Source organism: Neopelma chrysocephalum, unplaced genomic scaffold, assembly GCF_003984885.1.
Source record: "Neopelma chrysocephalum unplaced genomic scaffold, ASM398488v2 Primary Assembly neopelma1_75, whole genome shotgun sequence".
Classification (NCBI taxonomy): Eukaryota; Metazoa; Chordata; class Aves; order Passeriformes; family Pipridae; genus Neopelma; species Neopelma chrysocephalum.
In genome coordinates, this window is record NW_020897736.1 from 6,679,025 (window position 1) to 6,698,376 (window position 19,352).

At 40.8% G+C, this 19,352-nt stretch overlaps 1 protein-coding gene across 3 annotated transcripts in view; it reads right to left on the bottom strand.

Annotated features, from left to right (window-relative positions):
• Nucleotides 1-14,081, bottom strand: part of ARNT2 (aryl hydrocarbon receptor nuclear translocator 2) — a 99,449-nt gene extending 85,368 nt beyond the window's left edge. For 2 of the 3 annotated variants that reach the window (XM_027688297.1, XM_027688294.1), the window contains exon 1: nt 13,881-14,080. In XM_027688297.1, coding sequence (XP_027544098.1) covers nt 13,881-13,911 — 31 coding nt within the window. In that variant the 5' untranslated portion in view covers nt 13,912-14,080. Of the gene's footprint in view, nt 1-13,880 lie in introns of all 3 variants that reach the window. The other variant, XM_027688295.1, reaches the window with a different exon arrangement.
• Nucleotides 14,082-19,352: the final 5,271 nt, after the last annotated feature.

The window sequence follows — 19,352 nt, forward strand, 5'->3', positions numbered from 1 at the left end:
TATTCATAAAATTTATCCTAAATTTAAAAATCTGAAAATCCAAGAGGCCAGACCGAGACAGAAGTGGTCGCACCTGACCTGCTTAATACAACAGAGCAGGAGGAATCTTCTCTGGTTGTCACCTTAGTGAGCCAAGTCATGGAGGGGCTGTTAAGGAAGACCATGAAAGATCTGCACATCCTATTTCTGAGGAAGTGGTGACTGTCAAACTGCATCACACCAAACCCACCACCACTGCTGTGGTGGTGACCCACCAGCTGCCCTGCAAGCCACTGACCAAGCTGGGGTCAAAGACCTGAGGCCTTTGTGGTTCACCCACAGAAACCAAGACATTCACTCTCCATCAGCTCCAGAAAGCTCAGGAAAAATATGGCCAAACAGCAAAGACGTAAAATGCAAACCACTCTGATTTAAATTACTCATTGAAAATTACTTACTCATGTCCTTCAAATGCCTTCGTTATTTGTTACAAAGATTTTTAAGAGTGCCTCAGAAGGGTATGTTAATTTTAAATTTCATTCAGAACAGCAACTTGCATCACCAAATACTTAATTATCAGTATATTTACAGTGTCCTTGGGCACTGTTAGGTAATCAGAATGCTATTGTTTTCATTAAACAGCATTCTATTGATAGCACTAATGACTTCAGTTCTGCTTGATCAACAAGCAAATGATGCTTATTTGATGTTACAATAATTAATGGGCCTTTTAGGTGTTTCCATATCCCAATTTATTACTAAGAATAAGAATATTTATGTGAAATACCTTAAAAAGAAAATAACTATCCATCACAAAACACATTCTAAAAATAGGGTGTGGTTTAGCATTTTTTTCCTTTCCTCACACTTTCTAAGGTAGCATTCTTTGTCTAAAAATTGCAGGGGAAAAAAACTCACACTTAATTCCATTTCAAAAACCCAGCCTGAACATAGTAAATATTCAGTTCATTTTATCCCTGACTGAACTTCCAGTAGGTCAAAGGAGATTTTCTGATTAACATTTCTTTTATTTTTTTTTTCCCTAAAGATGGGAGAAAACAGCCAACCTCACTTTCCCATAGTAGCAACAAGGTTCAAAAACCTTATATGACTCAAATAAGATGTACAAGTGAACAGGCTGTTTGTGTAATCTATTACTCCAAGCCATCACTTCTCCAAATCCCAGGCCCAGTTTATGAAACACTATAGTCCAGCTTTCAGACCCTGGGAAAAAGGCTGTGGATAAGAAAATTTCAATTCAAATCAAACTGAACCTCGAAAGGAGTAGCCCAGTCTTCCCATAATGCTCATCTGGCACCTCTCAGTGATCTGGATGTGTTCAGTTTAACCTCCTGCCAAGGACAACCTTCAGAACTTCTTCTGAAGTCTTAACTGATATCCCAACCCATATTAGCAGCTACCTTCATCTTTGCAGATGAGATTCCCAAACTGTGAATTTTTCTGCAAACAAACAAAATTACAATTGAAGTCTTAGTGATTTTCCTGCCTTTCACTGCCCCTTCACTAAATGCTTTTTAGAACATTTTGCCTTTTGGGTCATTTCACATAATTATATCTTCCATATCTGCAAATAACAACAACAACAACAAAAACCAAACCAAAACAAACAAACAAACAACAACAACAACAAAAAACAAAATCTCACAGGCTTTTGAATACTCAAATGTAGCTGTATTCGCCTTCTTTTTCCCCATTAAATTCTAGAATTTTTTATTCCCACAAAAATGCTCCAAATAGCACAGTTCATCGTTATGACATATAGAAAATACAAAATGCTATGCTCTGCTGCATAACTCTAAGATTTCTTAGTGTTACTTCAGGATTACTACACACCCAAAAATCTCTCATGAATTTTCGAAATGTTTTTAATGATTAACTTCTTCATAGAGCTATTTCCTGAATAGCTTTTACAATACTGAATTTTATACTTTGCTTTCTAAAATTACCAATCTTAAAATAAGAGAGAAAATGCTGTTTCCAGGTAGGCTCTGCTAGACTTCCAATAAGCAATCAGTAATAGCCAGGTTCTTACTGCTTTTTCAGAATTACAGAATACAAGAATTCACTGGATGTTCTACCAGTGAACTACTAAACAAAGAAAGCATAAAACAACAAAGCATTATTTTTCCATGTCACCATACCCATATTAAACATGATTTGACATCCATTACAAGCCACTTGCTCCCAAAAGTATACAGACAGTTCTGTGGATATATCAAATACAGAAGTGAAGAATGATACTGAAAAAAGCCTCACTGTAAACAAACTGGATGTTTGTTAAAAAACAAGCTTATTATTTGTCTGTAAATATTGACCAAACTAAGGTTTTTGCTTTGCTATTTGCTGACTGAAGAGCAGCCCAGACAAGTACACAGGACACACAAGATTAGTCTGAATTCCAAACTGGGCGAGCAGGTTCCAGCTACTACAGGGGACCCTGCACAACAAAGCAAACAACCAGTGGCAGCCAAATGCGCTTACCAAGAAATCACTACAAATACTTTATGATTTATATTTCAACATTAGAAAGAATCATGATTTGATTTCTGGAAATGTATTTACTTCCAGTGACAGCTCATTGACTTGAATTAAAGAGCAGTTTGAGTTAACCCACTAACCAAATACCCCCATATAATGCATTTTCCTACTTTCAAATTCAACTTGCAAACACACAATAAAGACTCGAAAACTATATCAGAATTTGAACTCAGTGCAACTGTATTTTTCATATAGTTTGATCCTTTCTTTGGTGTATGAAGCAATGTACATTTTGCTCTCAATCTTAATACAAACAGTAACTGAATGAGAACAAACTAATGCGTTTTCAAAGGCAAATTAAGTGTCAAAAACAACCATAAGTCAAGACAACAAGAAATAAGTTGTAAAACCTGTATTAATACTTTAAAGCCAGGTGGATCGTTGCTAGTTACTGAAATAACTATCCATCATGTGTATATTCTGCTAAGGCACTTAAGAACCACACTATCCAAATATCACATCTACTCTGTAAAGAAAATACAAATTGATGGTTATTCATGTGCCTGGAATAAATAATAACTGCTGTTTCCAGTGAGAAAGAAGCTACATATTCTGTTTTTTTACCTCTGCTCCTTCCCAAAGGGAGAAAAAAATTCTGCTAATCCAACATAAATGTGGTTGCAATAAAAGTCTATTATTACAACATTATCAATTAGGACATCACAATAAAAAAGAAAATATTCTCTGCTTGCTCCAGGATGGGCACTTCACACTCTCCCGCAAATATGTCATTTTATAACGGACACAAATGAAAAAAGCATCCCAGAATACAGAGTCTTATAAACAGAACATGCAAACTGGAGGTAAGAGAAATGGAAGCAAAAATCACATGACTTAACTGTGGTATGTAAATGTTACTTGTCAGAGGTTCAGGAGGAAATCTGTAGTAAACCTGAGCCCTGTCCTGTGCCTGTACCACCAGCCTGCCTTCTTTCCCTGCTCAGTTCTCAGACACGGGACAGCCAGTGACACACAGGAGACATGCAGCCAGTTTGTAACAGCCAAGAATTTCCCTGCACAGCAACAATTTACTGGTCTTTGAAATTCTTATTCATAATAATTTCATTTTAAATTTAGCAATGATGAAAGAATATTTTGTCCTTAAGACCATCTTGAAAAACCAGTAGCAATGGAGGGGCTTAGGTGGGGACACAACAAGCTCTGGAGCTGAACTCGGATACAATGTCATTAACCTCCACAGGTAAGAGAGAGAGCCAAGACTCCTCACACCCTGAACCATTTACCACATGTATGCCCTTCCTAGAGCAAAGTGAGGACTGGCACCGTGCCTGTGGCTTGTTCAGTTCTGCCAAGGGCAGAAAGGCTTTCGCACATCATCAGTAGATGAGGCAGAACCAATTCCTCAATGTCATATCAACCTTTTCATCAAAGCCGTCAGATACTACTTTAGAGAAGGAATAAAGAGGCATGTGCCAGCTATGAGACTAATGAATAGTTTTCCTCAAGCAAAACATAATTCAGCATGAACTTCACGTTAATGTTCTTTCCACCCACTCACACATCTCCAACTGATTCTACTCAACCAAAATGCCAACAAGTAAAACACCCATCTTTTAATTGAGCTCTTGTACACCAGTGCTAAGATTTCATTTACAGTGCCATCTTACAGCTGCCTAACCTCAAACATTATTTATATATCTACATGCCTTCTTTTTTTAAAACATGCATGGAACCTGGAGAGAGAAATACAAGTAACAAAAGGGAAGAGCAAAGATACTGGCACTGGCAGCTTACACTAAAATGTTAAAGGCCATTATAAGCCTCAGTCCCATTTACAGTTCAGAACCAAAGGGTTCTGGAGCAGAAAGGAGGACCATTAAAAAAAGTAAGATTAAGTCTTGAGTCAGGAAACGTATGATGTTAGCTTGTCTGAAGATGAAAGAGTATCAACATATATTTAAGCAAGACTACTGTATCTCAGAAAGGCAGAGGTTTATTTGGTTTATTGAGAAGACATCAGAGAGTACAGAAAGTCCAGAAACACTCAGATTTAACTTAGAAGAAAAACAACCCAACAGCTGTGATCATTCAGTATCCAAGTCTCAAGCTTGAATAAACTACAAGGAACCCAAAGACTCGTATATACCCAAGTACTTCACAGTGACTACCATCAACAAAGAGGGAAGAAAATTCTCCATTGTTGTTTTATTCTGTTAGTATCCATAATGGAAATTTTATACTTAACTCTAAAATGTCTGTAATGGGATATTTTTGGACAGCAGTTCCATGTAGCACAAGTCTGATCTAGAATGTTTTGTTCTTAATGAGAATCCAGTTCCAGCACAATAGCTCCACTTGGACCAACCTTAACTCAGAGATGCCAGAGACATTACACATTTTAAGGTGTTTTGGAACTGGGAAGTTTGGACTCTGTAGGCCTCAACACGTGGCACTCAGGAAAGATGGTTAACGTTCAGTTAAGAGATTCTTAATTCCAGCAGTCCCCTGTCCCCTTCCCTGGAGATCCCTGCTATGATTGCAGAGCCAGAACAGAACACGCCCTCAACACCTCACGCCTGCTCAGGATCATGGATGGTCAGCACCCAGTGGGGGCAGGAGGCATCAATCCTCCTGCAGTGCAAACAGACAGATACCTCTGCCACATGAACTGTGCTTCACAGCCAGTGAAGGGCTGAATACTCCCAAAGTTATTTTCACTGAAACTCTGGTCTGCTAAGTTGTCTGCAAGAAAGGACCTGATGAATTATTATTAGGACTTGAGTGCACCTTTTTAACATCCTCATGCAGTCAGGAAGGATTCTTACTTTCCAGTCCTCACAAAAGAGTTTGAAAATACTCCTGTATTTTTCTTAGCAATGGTTCGTTTACTTTAATTTCAACAATGAAAATGCATACTTCAAACTTTCACTAGTAAGCAAAAATACACTGCAACTAAGATGCAATTGCTGTTCCCACAAACCTGATTGCACAGCAAATTACACTTATTTTTTCTTTTCTTTTTTTCCCATAAACCAGAAACATTGCCTATGAAAACAAAAAAAAATTAGCAGAGGAAACTTTATCCCCAAAAATCCTTAATTCTTTACATAGTTCCAATAATTTGACATTGTATTTCTAAGGCCACTGAAAATCTCATTAAAATAAAGGGAAGATTTCATTATAGAGCCTTGTTTTTTACTGGTCAAATCACTATACATTACAGAAGGTGCAGAGCATTTTCAGGGTGAGCCAGTGATATGCAGAAGGCCAGGGGATCTCTTAAAAATGCTTTAAAAAAATAAAATTAAATCTGAGGAAACCATTGGTGTCCCCAAACACTATTACATGAACATGACTCACGGGAGTAGTCATCAGACTGGCCTCTCTTTGCCCAAATTCTCTCACAGGGAAGCCTCCACAGACTGATGCTAAATGAGCTGCCTCTCAGTGGCTGCAAACATCAGAATTTAGCATTTCAAACCAAGCTTTTCTAGCTAACAGCACTTTACGTCTTTAAAGCTGAACTCAAAACTGAGCTGGGAACTTTGCTAGCAACTCCACTGGACGCAACACAATGGAAATCCAGCTCACCCATGCCCATGTTGGCTCTGCAGAACCAACAGCAACATTTTTTGTCCATTTAAAAGATGAAGCATGACTCAGAGGGCAGTGACACACAGTAGCTAGTGCCATTTTTATAGCTAATTTTATTACTATAATCCACTTCCCACAGCTACTGTTACAATCAGCACCTCATTTCAGGGGTTGACTTCTGTCACCTGCTGAGGGTCACCGTGCCTTGGGCAGATTAACCACTTTGCATCTGGCAGCTTAGCAAATTAAAATACTAACTAGACTCATACTCACATGCTGGTCAGCCACATAACTTCAGCAGCCTGCCCCTCTCCAGGACATTACTGAATGACTTGGAGGCATATCAGACGCAGCCTGTTATTTATTGCAGTAGTACATGGAGATTGGGGATGCACTTTGCAAAGTACTGTCCAAAACAGAAGACAATCTGCATTCTCTAAAGAATTAAACTCTAAGTTAAATAACATTTGAGACTGTGATCTATTTACAAGAAGTTACTTTAATTCTCCTTGCATTCAAAATAATCAGTTTTATTCCAAGTCTTAAAAGTATTTCTATTCCAGTTTGATTTTTCATTCCAGATATTGCAGTTTTAAAGTATATGCATTTCGAGGGCATTTAACAGCACCCAGCTGTCCACCTACCTTTACTAATAGAAAGAGCCAGCAGTAACAAGCCCCTAAAATGACCTACTTGCATGGAATTGTGTTCTGGATTGTTATTGGGAAAGTACTAGATACCATTTTTCAAAATCAGGCCTGCATGTTCCTCAGAAACAGGTTTTGCTTTTACCTCCGAAGAATACAAATATGCAGTGTTTTTGTTCTTCGCAGCTCAGTGATTTACTGGCATGCCTCTTCCCATAAAATATTTGCATATATCTGAGAGTCAAACTGTTCTGATACATTCTGTGTTTGCCAGGAAGTGAACGCTTCAGTTCAGTGTAACTGAACATTTAAAGAACGACAGGCACCAGGACAAATGGCAGCATAATTAACATACCAATGAAGAGCCAGTTGTTAATTACTATCCATTTCAGGCATTTTGTAGGAGCAACTTACCTGAAAAGCCTTTCCATCTGCATGCTGGCAAAGCCAGTAATTAAACAATTCAACACCCCTTTTGGTTGATTAGTGAAAAAAATTATAATTATTTTATATTATTCTATTTGTCACACGCAGTTGACATTCAGATGAGAAAAACCTGCAGCAGCTCAAATCTAAGCATTTGAAATTAATATTATGAGCTGTCCTTGAACAAAACAGCAACACATACACATCTAGGGCAGATGCAAGCTAATAGAGGCTCTTAATTTGAGCCAACTGATTATACCTTACAGTACCTGCTGGGTTACACAGAAGGCAGCACAGTTGCTACTTACAACAGAAAAGTACCACTTTTCTCTGAGGGGAACTTCAGATGCTCCCTACAGAATGGAATCTGAATTTATAAGCTGTTGAAAGACTTGGGAGTAGCACCAGTAGAATGCCAGGATTCATTTACATTTAAACAACGCTAACTGAGAAGTCAATACAAAGCTCAGCACAGCTCCACAGAGAAAATATGGTACTTACAGGAGCTGTGAAAAAGGTAGAGGCACCTAAGTGTTGAAACTGTAGGACAGAAATACTAAAGACAGGCAAAATGGGAAAAAAAGCTGACAAAAAGGAGAGGATGCAGAAAGTTTAGAAACATTCATCGATATGTAGAGTATCCAAAACAAAGGATTTCTCTTTCTCCCTGCGCAGATGGCTTTGCTCAAGGAAGACCAGCGTGCTTTGGGTACAAAAAAATGGAAATTACATCTATCTTGAAAACAGCTTCTAATTCATTGCTGATCGCATGACTACAGACATTAATCCATGTAAACAATAAAACTGAGATCCATTTGAAATTCTGACTACCCAAACTAAAGTTTGAACCAGCCCTCATTAAAAAATTCTGTTTCTCCTTGCAGTTTCAAACCACGTAATATCTGCACTTTAAAGGCCAGATTTTGCTGGAATCCTGTAACATTTTGTGACAAAGTAGTTCTTTCTGGAGCAGCCAAAAAGTGGATATTTGGTCCATGTGGCTTTATTCAATCCATTATTTTCACATGTATTTTTTTTTTAAACAGTGGAAGGCAAAGAATTATTATTTTTTTTAAGTTTTTGCTTTGCTAACAATGTGCATCTATCTTATTCGGATTATAATCAGAAGGTAACTAAAATGTACAAAGGCAGCCTCACAAAATTTTTCTTTTCCTCACTTGACAGAATGATTGATACAGATGGGGTGACAGGAAATGCTTTACAGCTGAACAAAGAAAATACTGTTAGCAAGAAGTAAACTGTACCAATGGTTTGTACAGCAAGCGCCCACCCACGATTTCTGGAATGTCAATTTTTTTGCCTGTGTCGTCCAGCAAATCTAAGTTTTTGCACAAATTATGTTGCAGAATAGAAAAGAGGCACCTCTGTCTTTCCAGATTTCTTTCCCACATACCCTTTACTGAGAACACTCTTACAGTCAGAAAAGACTGTAGCTTGTGTTGGTGTGTGCACACTTCTGCATCCAAGGCAGCATCTCTGCACTCCACAGAGCTGGCCAGACAGAACAGCTCATCCTGAGCTGATTCATCCATCTCTAGACACTGCTGGCCAGCCAAACACACTTTGCTATAGATAGACTGGAAAATCTGCCACAGATCTACAACAAGACCCAAGATCTAAATTCCCATCTCTTAAACTCAAAGACCCCTCTTTCCCTTTTCTACTGCATGTTTTAATAACATTATAATTTCTGCAGGTAGCACTGAATTAACGCACTTTCCATTCTTGCTTGTCAGTTATGAAGCAGTAAGCCCCCCAAAATTGCTCTAAACGACACACATATCTGATCTTCACAACCATTTAAGCATAATCTCTGAATACATCTTCATAATGACAGCCCCATTTCTGTCCTCTTAATAACAATAATCACTACATCAACAGAGTTATTTTGCCTGCTTTGAAAAGCCTTTTTTTTTCCCCCTTTGCTACCTAATCTCTGTTGCAATTTTCCTTACTGGTAAGAAAAATCAGCAACACCATATGGTATTACAGAAATCAGCAATATCTCTTTTATTTTGCGTTTTTATTAGAGGCATGGGGAAACATTATTCTACTTGGAAAAAACATTTGGAACTAACCACAAGCTACTTATGCAAATTTTAAATAACTACTCTGTGACAGAAGAGATATCCCATAATGAAATCTTTTGTTATACCTATATATTAGAATTATTAAAAAAAGAGGTTTTATCAGTGCCAGTTTATGTTCAGTACACAGTCCTGAAGGACAAAACATTATCATAGAACAATTCAAGAGGCCCTAGCACCTCATAGTTTGACTGAATTATGGACCAATTCTGCAGCAAAAAAAACCTATGAAAACAAGAGAACAAAAAGATCTGCAATGTAAACCTCCCATTAGCTACTGAGTGTTCTATTTTTGAGACCTTTTTTTTCAACTTTATCTTAGAATGAAGACTGCTTTTTTGCATCCCAGAAACATCAGAACTCATTATAACCTCCATCACTAGAACACTCCATTTACTTCCCAGGATGCTGTGAAAATGATTTCCTGGTTTACTGATAGGCTGCATTGGAATGAAGGGCAGAACTGCAACAATAAAACACAAGAACTTTTGGGCTATGAGTTGAACAGACAATTCAAAATCTAATACACTGAAGCAGATCCTTTTTTTTTAAGGATGAATTTCAAAGCTGAGTGAAAGCTGGAGAATGGCCAGATTGTCAGCTTCAGAAAGCCACTTCCTTATGGGAATATGGAATGGGCAGCATCAAGAAAATTCATCCACAGCACTTAATATCTCAGTAACTTGAGTGCAAATGTAAAACTGGGTAACAAATTATTTGGTTCTCAGAATGTTCAGCTGAAACAGGAGAATGATTTATCTCCACTAAACTCCCAAGTCGAACAAATACATACAAACCAAAACCAACTCCCAGAACCCAGTGCACTTGCCTAGAACAAGAGCTCAGATGCAGGGCTGAGTTACAAGCTTTCACTGATATGACATAAAATTACAAACTCAAAGTAAAGGGAGCTTATTTAATCATCTTTCTTCAAGTTACAACCCCAATTTTTTCATCTCTTGAATTAGCCATTGGCTAGAAGTACCCCTCGTGAGCTGCTGTGGTTGTAATAATCATCTCTTAAGCCCCAGCAACTCTTTTTTCTCATGTCTCACCACCTCAAGACAATCTCTAGTAGATGCCTTTTTGAGGACACGTTGTTCTCCACACCCTTTGGATTCTGGGCTCTCTGCTTAAAAAGAAACCGTTAAAAGGAGCTTTAGATATTATGTGAACAACCCAGGTTTGGGGTTTTTTTCAATTAAATATAAGAATATACCCCTAAGGATTCACAAAATCTTAAAACATAGCCAAAAATGCATCCTAAGGGATCTTCCCTCTAAGGTAACTATAGATCAACTCAAAAATCTCATGATTTCTCCTAACTTGACTTTTGAATTTGTGGCATTTTGGCAATCCAGAGGGATACCTCACCAGGAAGAACTGAAAGGATACAAACAGTTCATTTCACATCACCTGACCACAGCAGAAAGTTGCTGCTCACACATTGGACTGAGCCAGACTGGAACTCATTACCCAAGACCAAGCAATGTCTCAGGAAAAGAAAATCCTACATTCATTAAGAGTTTTATGTTTTCAACCCAACTTAGCTAATACATGAACCACCTCATCACGTACTGCACACAAGTTAACCAAAGTTTGACCCCAAAGTAGCAACAGTTATGGACAAAGGTTGCATTCCAAAAATACACACATTTAAAACAGACATGGCACTAAGTTACTTTGCTGCAAGCAATAATTTATGAAATGCTTGTTACACCTCCACAATTTTTTTGTTCTTAAATCTCATTTAATATGCCAATCTTATTTCAGGAGGAAATAAATTAACTCTGATGCTTTGTGCCAATGCAGATGAGCTTCCCACACACCTGTATTGTGTTTCACACTCCAGTTAGTCATCCAGATTACGACAAACGAACAAAATACTTCTAACCAGATCTGTTCCCAAAGCTAAGCATGCAGGAAGAGGAAGAAGCCTATCTCGCAGAGCCCCCACTTTTGTCAGTGCAATGTCCAGCTGCAGCTATGGACAAACACCTTCACCAAAAAAGTTTAGATGTAACACAGCCCAGGAAGTCCAGAGAGGTGGTGTGACCTCCACCACACTTCAGTCCCTGACACTGCAGTTCCCATGAGCCCCAGCCTGGAGAGGCTGCCAACTGCCCCCACTCCCATGAACTTCTCCAACTCAAACTCGCCATTGAAAAAAAGAACAGTGGGAAAATGGATAAATCTGCATCTAATGTGTGAGAGAAGATGCTATTGCAGAGCAGTGCACAGTTCTGAACCAAGAGATCCCACACTGAAAGATGCCCCAGAGTTACAGAACACCCAGCTTTTCTGTCTCGGCTAATCCCCATTCCACTGCCTAGAATATGACTAAAATCACATGTATTTGTATTGTGGTAGCTGCAAGTTAATGTCCTGCCTAAATTATCACTGTTATTAGAACCCCAGACAATTGCTTAATAAAAATTTAATCATATTGTAATTTCTAATCATCATTAAAGATGCTTAACAAGTTAATCTCTCTATTGTGCTCCCCTAACACTGCGGATCAGAAAGTCAACTGGCACAAGGCAGCACAGCTTCACTACCACTAACAGGGCTACTTTCATGGTTCTTCAGCTGAGAATCTGTCCCCAAGAGAAAATAGCAGGATTAAAATAATTTCACTACAGATTTTGACTGTTTCTCTGCACCACTTTGCAGTTAAGCCAAAAAAATAGCAGAAGCAACAAATTATGACTTAAAAAAATCACAGCACAAATCAAGGTATTTCACACAGCTCTGTCTTCTGCTGTCCGTGGTAGAGCAAATGCAGCACTACGCTACAGATCAAAGGTCTCCTCTCCTCACAGCCCAAAAACCCCTCATTTTGACTTTGTCCATGCACAGCTGCGTCTGACAACGCTCACACACAGAAACGGTGGGAGGATCATTAACAGCCAGCGAGTTTGTCTTTCAGCTCAGATCTATTCCAACACCCAGACGAGGAGTGAAATGATGCTCTGTAACCTCAGCCTTGCAGAAGATGTTGGTTCACTTCAGGAAACCAACACATTTCCTTATCCTTCCGGCAGACCATCAATCTGTGCTTCAGAGAGTTTGAGGACCACACTGCAAGTCAACTTTCCACATATCAGATGCACAGAGATGCACACAGACAACACACTTGGCTGTTCTTTTCCCTTTTTTTTTTTTTAAAGTCTCTTCCATAATCCCATAATGCTCTCTCATTTCCCAAAGTGGTCACAGGACAACAATGGTAAAGCCCTACTCCGACCCTAAGCAATCCATGCACACTGTACCTCCTGCAACCACATCTTTCTGTGGCTTTAGCTGCAGGCAGGTAGAAACAGAAAGAGGAGAGGGCTGGTGCAAAAGGGGCACCGGGCTCTGCTATAATTCAGCAGTTTCAGCACTGACCTCTAAGCAGTCAGGGCTGTTCCTTCAGTGTGTAGCTCAGAGGAGCAGATGGGAGAATGGCAAACCAAACCCATGTCAAAAAAGGCTGTTTGTATCCTCCTATGTCTGCAACACCACTCACTGAATTGTAGCTGCGAGTGCACCCTGTGAAACTCTCCGTTATCATGTGCAACATGGTATCCTGGAAACTAAATAATATTAATTTAATAACCTTCCATTAAATATTGATTTTTATTTAATATGAAGAATTCTGACATTAAAACTTAATCTGATTGACAAATATCAGTTCCTGCTTTATTGGCACTTACTGAACCAAATTAATTGTTTATATCACAATATTTACTTTCAGCATGACAGCTACACTACCAACTACAGAAGGATTTAATCTAATGAACAGGCTTTACACATTAGTTGGCATTTACTCAAGCAAGCCCTTAATTGTCAGAACTGAACCTGGCTCTCCAAAAAGTGACACAATGCAAGCACGTACTAAAACAAGTAAAACAGGAATCGACCTTTGATAACACTTCTCATTAGTACTGAGCCCAGTGCAGGATCCCTTGTCTCACTTATTTTTCGTGTCAGACACCTGTTGATTCACACTAAGTTGACCCAGGTACATCTCCAAAATATGTCGTTTCATCCAAATATGTAATTTCATCCAAACTCACTTTATTTCATCAAGTACCCAACAAAATAGATGTTGCATCTCACAGACACGTAACGAAACGCCAGGGAACGTCTTCCCTCACGCAAAAAATAGAAGGGAAAATTTTTTGTAAGTTTCTTCTCTTAGTAACTGTAGTACCAAGACAAAATATTTACTGGATCCTTTGGGAAACAAATAAACACATGGCACACGCCGAGGTGCCCTTGGTCAGTTTCAACACCCTGTTTTGGCTTCGCACGCCCGACAATAAACCTGTCCCTCGTACCGGGGCAGGCGCAGGTCTGCGCGGTGCCCCCGCTGCCCGACCCCGCTCCTCTGCTCCCCTGTGCCCGCGATGCTTATGCGAAACTGTTCATTCCCGAGGAACCCGCCCAGGGCTCCCGGCTCCGGGGGGCTCCTGGCCCGGCTCTTCCGCAGCGGGGGCGGCGGGAGGAGCGGCGGGGACCGCCCGGCCCGAGGGCTGCGGGGCCGCGCCGAGCCGGGCGGGTGGGAGCCTGCGGCGGGGGCGTGTTGTGCCACTTGGGGGGCGAGGCGGCAGCTACTCACCGGGAGGGTTTACCGCCGCCGGCGTTGCCATCTTGTCTCTGAGAAGAATTAACACAAATGCAAGAGGGGCGGAGGGATGCTCTGAGCAGCCCGGGGGGGCGGGGGGGAGGCGCGGGAGGGGGAAGGCGGCGGGGCGGGCGGGCCGGGCGGCGCGGGGGCGGCGGCTGCTCCTCCCGCCCCGGGTCCCGCTCCGCGCTCCGAGCGGGGCGGCCCAAGATGTCCGATGGCCCCGCGCCGCCTCTGCTCATGCGCCGCGCTCAGTGAGCATGTGCCGGGCGGCCGCACATGTGCGCTGGGCCCGCGGGCCGCGGGTGCCCGCCCGGGACCCCCCGCGAGAACCGGCCAGAGCGACCCGGCCCCGGCCCCGCAACAGCCCCAGCCCCGGCGGGGCTCGAACCCGCGTCCCCCGGGGCGCGAACTCCCGCGAGGGAGGGGCCGCCGGTGGCGGCGGTGAGGGCGCGGGGCGGGGAAAGCTGCCCACCACCCTAAAGTGAAGGGAAGGGCGGGGGGGTGCCCAACGCCCCCGAAAGCAGGGGGGGCTGTGGGGTGCTGTCCATCACCTCTGAAACTGAGGGGAAAGGTTGGTGTGCTCTCCATCACCTCTGAAACTGAGAGTGAAGGTCGGGGTACTGCCCATAACCTCTAAAACCAAGGAGGGTGCTTGGAGTGCTGTCCATCACTTCTGAAACTGAAGGGGAAGGCTGGGGTGCTGCCCGCCACCCCGAAACCAAGGCGAGCTGTGAGTGCTGCCCATCACCCTCTAAGCAGAGGTGGAAGGTTGGGGTGCTGCCTACTGCGCCCAAAACCAAGGGGAAGTGTTTGAGGGGCTGTCCATCACCTCCAAAACTGAGGGGAAAGGTTGAGGTGCTGCCTGCTGCCCCCAAACCCAAGGCAAGCTGTGAGGTGCTGTCCATCACCCTCTGAACAGGTAGAAGGTAGGGGTGCTGTCCACCACCCCCAAAACCAAGGGGGAATCTTGGGCTGTACCTGCTGCCCCCAAAACTGAGGGGTAGTGATTGTGGTAGAGCTTACCCACTTAAGGGGTGAAGAAGGGAAGCTGTTGGACAATGTTACTGCCATCCCTGCTGTCCCCAATGACATCCCTTCACCCCTGAGGTGGCAATGTTCTCTGAGAGGTGGAAGGGGAACAGAGCCCTATGAGTCCATACGCTTCCAACACTGACCACTTGGGTTTCAGGAGAGCCATTTCTGTGGTTCCTCAGGATCACATGTGCTGACATGGTGTGCAGCTTGGTCAAGCCCTAGATAAAGATCTTTTGGGGGAAAAGAGTAGCTCTGGTGTTATCTACATGTTACAGTACCTCTGACTTTGAGGTGGAGGACTTGGTGCTTCAAATGGACAGTGTTGTACAGAAGCATCTTAGTTCTTTCTTAATAATACTAATTTCCTGGAATTACAGAGGAAAGTGTAATAACTCTTGGAGTTCTTTGAAAAAATATCCAGGAGTTCAGAGACCTTCTATGCCCCTCCAGGTGGAGCATATGAATTGTATCATATTCCTCTAAAAACCTTAGTTTGCCTCACACTGCACTCACATTCATGCTAAGTAGCACGACTGAACAACTGAGCCTTTGTAACTCGGCTCATGTTTCAAGCCTTTCCATTGCAAACACAAGGACAAAAAATACACTTCCAATGGAATTAGAGATTTTTCTCATAATCTCATAACTCAGGTCTTTAAGGGGAAAAAAAAATCAGTATCACAGATTTAAACCACAAGATTTCTGAAAAGCCACTGGTGTAATAACTGTAGCGGTCACGTGCAGCGTGTGTTCAATACTGGAAAAAAATTAATGAATTTTGATGGCTTTGTCATCTCCCCGGAATGCCACAAAGGCCTGTTAATCTTTAAATGCCTGCCCATGGCTGTGCTCAGTTGCCCTGAACAGCCCTGCAGTAGTTGATGGGAGCACTCAAAATGAAAAGTTGCAAATCAATCCCTTGCTTTGCTGAATGAGTAACCTGAACCAGTTTATCCATTAAGATGCAAATTGGCAGAAAAATGGGGAAAGCATGGAGGCTGTGTTTACTGATTTCCTGTAGAGGAGTTTAATCAGAACAGCGTTAAATGCTCCTGGTTATCTAGAAAGTTTACTTTATCTTTGATTTATTGTGCTTTTGTCTATCAGATGTGGAGCTGTTTTTCTGAGCAACTTACTGCTTTAGTGCCTCCTGATGCTGTAGAGTTTTGGATGCTCAGCAGGCAATCTTAATTCTTATCTTAAGGCATTTGCCCTGCTAATACAGGAAGACTGTGTTAATATCAGCAATTTTGTAAATACAGCTATTTCCATTCAGATAAAACCTTGTGATTTGAACAAAGCAACATTTGGAGTGACTTACCCTGGTGCAGGGTCAGAGCTCAATTCCTTTAGGTTCCTATCAAATCTGGTGTTCAGATTGCATGGCTAGTGCTGCTCATGAAAGCTTTTCAATGAGCCTCCATTATGTCAAGTTACATACATGCATAAAGGTTAAAGGATCAAACCCCTAACACTATAATGATAGTAAAAGACCTTATAAAACCATAACTTATAGCATTAGGCACTTCTGAAGTGTCCTCTGAAGGCATTTACAAGTATTCAGGGGTTAAACCTTATCTCTCTCTTGCCAGAAAAGCACTAATATTTCTTATTTCATTTCTCTTTTAGAGATAAGGAAGCCATCCCCCCCCCAAAAAAAACCAGATCTGACAGTGTGCTATCATAGCTTTCAACAAACATATGGGATAAGTCCTACAATGACTGAATATAAACCAACAAAACCATTCAACTGCCTGTGCTGTCCCCATGCGTGATATCCCATGAGATATTAGATTACCCCAGAAAGAGCACATTACAGCCAGGGTATTTGATGATGTGCTCCGCCTAAATAAGACCTTAGGGCTTAGCATGGAACAGGTTCTGTCAAATCTACTGTGGTTCAGACATAATTATGCAAAAATAAAGCTTCTTTTCTTTTTTGTTTGCTGTGAGCTTTGTTGACTCTCTCTGTTCAGTTTCACTCGCAATTCTTTGTTCACTTAAATAGATTAAGAAACAAATTGATTTTTTCTCCTCCCCATCTTCTCTATCTTAATAGGCAGTATTAGCAGAGTCTTTCAGAATCCCTGAAACAATCCATAAATGTAATGGAATTATTCTCTGTTTATCTGTAATAAACTGCTTCCTTGTTATCTCGTCCCGAGCCTCTCCATACCTCTGGTGAGATCTGTAACGTCGGTCACTGGAGAGAGAAACCATCACTGCTCTTAAAATCATGTTCTAATCATGGTGGAAATGCATGCTCTGTGTTTTACTTTCAGTGTAATGCAAAGAACATGTGCAGAGTAAAGCAGGAAATCAGTTTAGTTGCTGAATTCATGTTTCTCCAAGTTCATGCCAAGCTATGTACGTGTAAAGCCTAATTCCTGTGGAATGGGGCTCCTCACAACAAAAGCAGGGACAGTGCTGGACTTTACCTTTGTGCTTGCAGAGAGACTGAACAGTGCTGTATCAATACCAAGCACAAAATAGGATGGATATGCAAGACAGCAATATGCAAACTTTACACTGTTCCTGCCTCACAACAGGAGGTGCGTCACCATTTTAATATAATTACAAACAAGTGTTGACATGATGTGTAGCAACAGGAAAGTAAACGAATTAAGAAAAGTGATTTTTATCTCAATCTTGTTATTATGTACCAGAGAACGTCTGTTAGATGTCTTTACAATGATTGTTTCCAATTTAGAGGGCTATTACCACTGATAGCAGTGCTCAGCATACATGTGTATTCTGCGTGTTTGCTTCAGAAGCACAAATAGATCAGTTGAGCACTGCAGCTCACTGAAAATGCTCTCCATTAATGCCTTTCCTTTGAAAGCTCAGCACTGCCCTGCCAGTTGGAAAACTTGGACATGGTACCTTTCCATGTGTTCATCCCATGCCATGAATGAATAATTTCTAATATTTTTTAATAGAGGAAGCATAGAGAGAGGTGTTATTTTTTCCTTTGAAAAACTGAAGTCTTTCCAAGATGGATGTGAATGAGTAAAGTCCAGAAACAAAAATCACAAAAGAAAAGGGCAATAAATTGAAGCAAATGAGATCATATCTTCAGTGTCAAAAATGGTTAAAAAAGATCTTTGGTGTTTTTTACCAATACAAGTCTAATAGCAACATTGAAAAACAAGTTTTGAAACCTTGAACCTACAGTTCCCCTACAGTATAATTTTCTTTTCTGGGGATATGAAGTGAAATTTCAGACACTTTAATACAGTATAATCAAAACCAGTGACATTTTAATAAAGTCTCATACTTTAATAAGACCTCCCAGCTACATTCTTTGATCTGTGTTTCCATTGTAATTGAGTTAATATATTGCATTCAATTCATCCAAAAGTCTTTGATACTTTGGAAGAATATGATATATGTATATTAAGCAACCCCATCCACCCAAGTACTTGGAACTGGAACATTATGTGCCCTTTTTAATTTGTTTCGTCACATATGGGTGACCACACTTGCCTAAATAAGCTATAGAGAAAATGATAAAATTTAAAACGTGAACTATCATAGGAAGGTCTTAAAAGCATTTGTTAAGGAAATTACAACCTTGTTCTTTAAACTATCCCATATAATTTAAGAGAAAATTGTATTCTTCCTATAAAATGCTATAAAAGACCTTCATAGGAATGTGTAAGTTATATTAATCTCTATTCGGTCCTGGAGGTATAGAAATGTAATTTCTATGATGTTCTCTATAGCTACTGCTGTTAAATTCTGTAGTGGTTTTCCTGTAGGGAAAATGACATTGAGTGTTACAGAAACCCTTCTAAAGGTGAAATGTCTGTGGCAGATGTCTGTTACCTAAGAAATGTAACCGAGATCAGACAAGTGTTCCTATGCTAGCAGAAGTCTGGACTGGGAGCCAAACACCTGACAGACACCTTTTATCTCTTAACTTCAGCTCTAACATTTCAAGCTGCTTCAAAGTTTGTATAAATTTAACCACGTATTAACAACCAAAATTTAAACATTGAAACTTGATTATAAAGCCTAAGAGAGGAATAGCTAGTGCAAGCACATTAACACATAACCTGTTTTCTTCACAATGTTTACTAAGCAGATTTTATTTTATTTCCTGATATTAACCTCGCTCTCTGACAGAAGTACTGCCAACAGTAGACATCATTAAGCTGATAGAGGCTGTTGGTGGTTATCTCAGGTAGAACTGACCACAGGGCATCTGGGAATATAGTTTTCACAGTGCATACCTAATTATATCCCTGAAATCATTCCGTGAAGCAAATGGGTAAAAAACCGAAACGCTATAAACAATACTGGTCTACTTACACAAACCCAAGACATGAAAAAAAAGACAGATCCCAGAAATAGCACTGGGGCCTGAATCAGCAAACTGACACCAAGAACTATGCAAGTCAAGTCTTTTTTTTCCCAAATGCAATA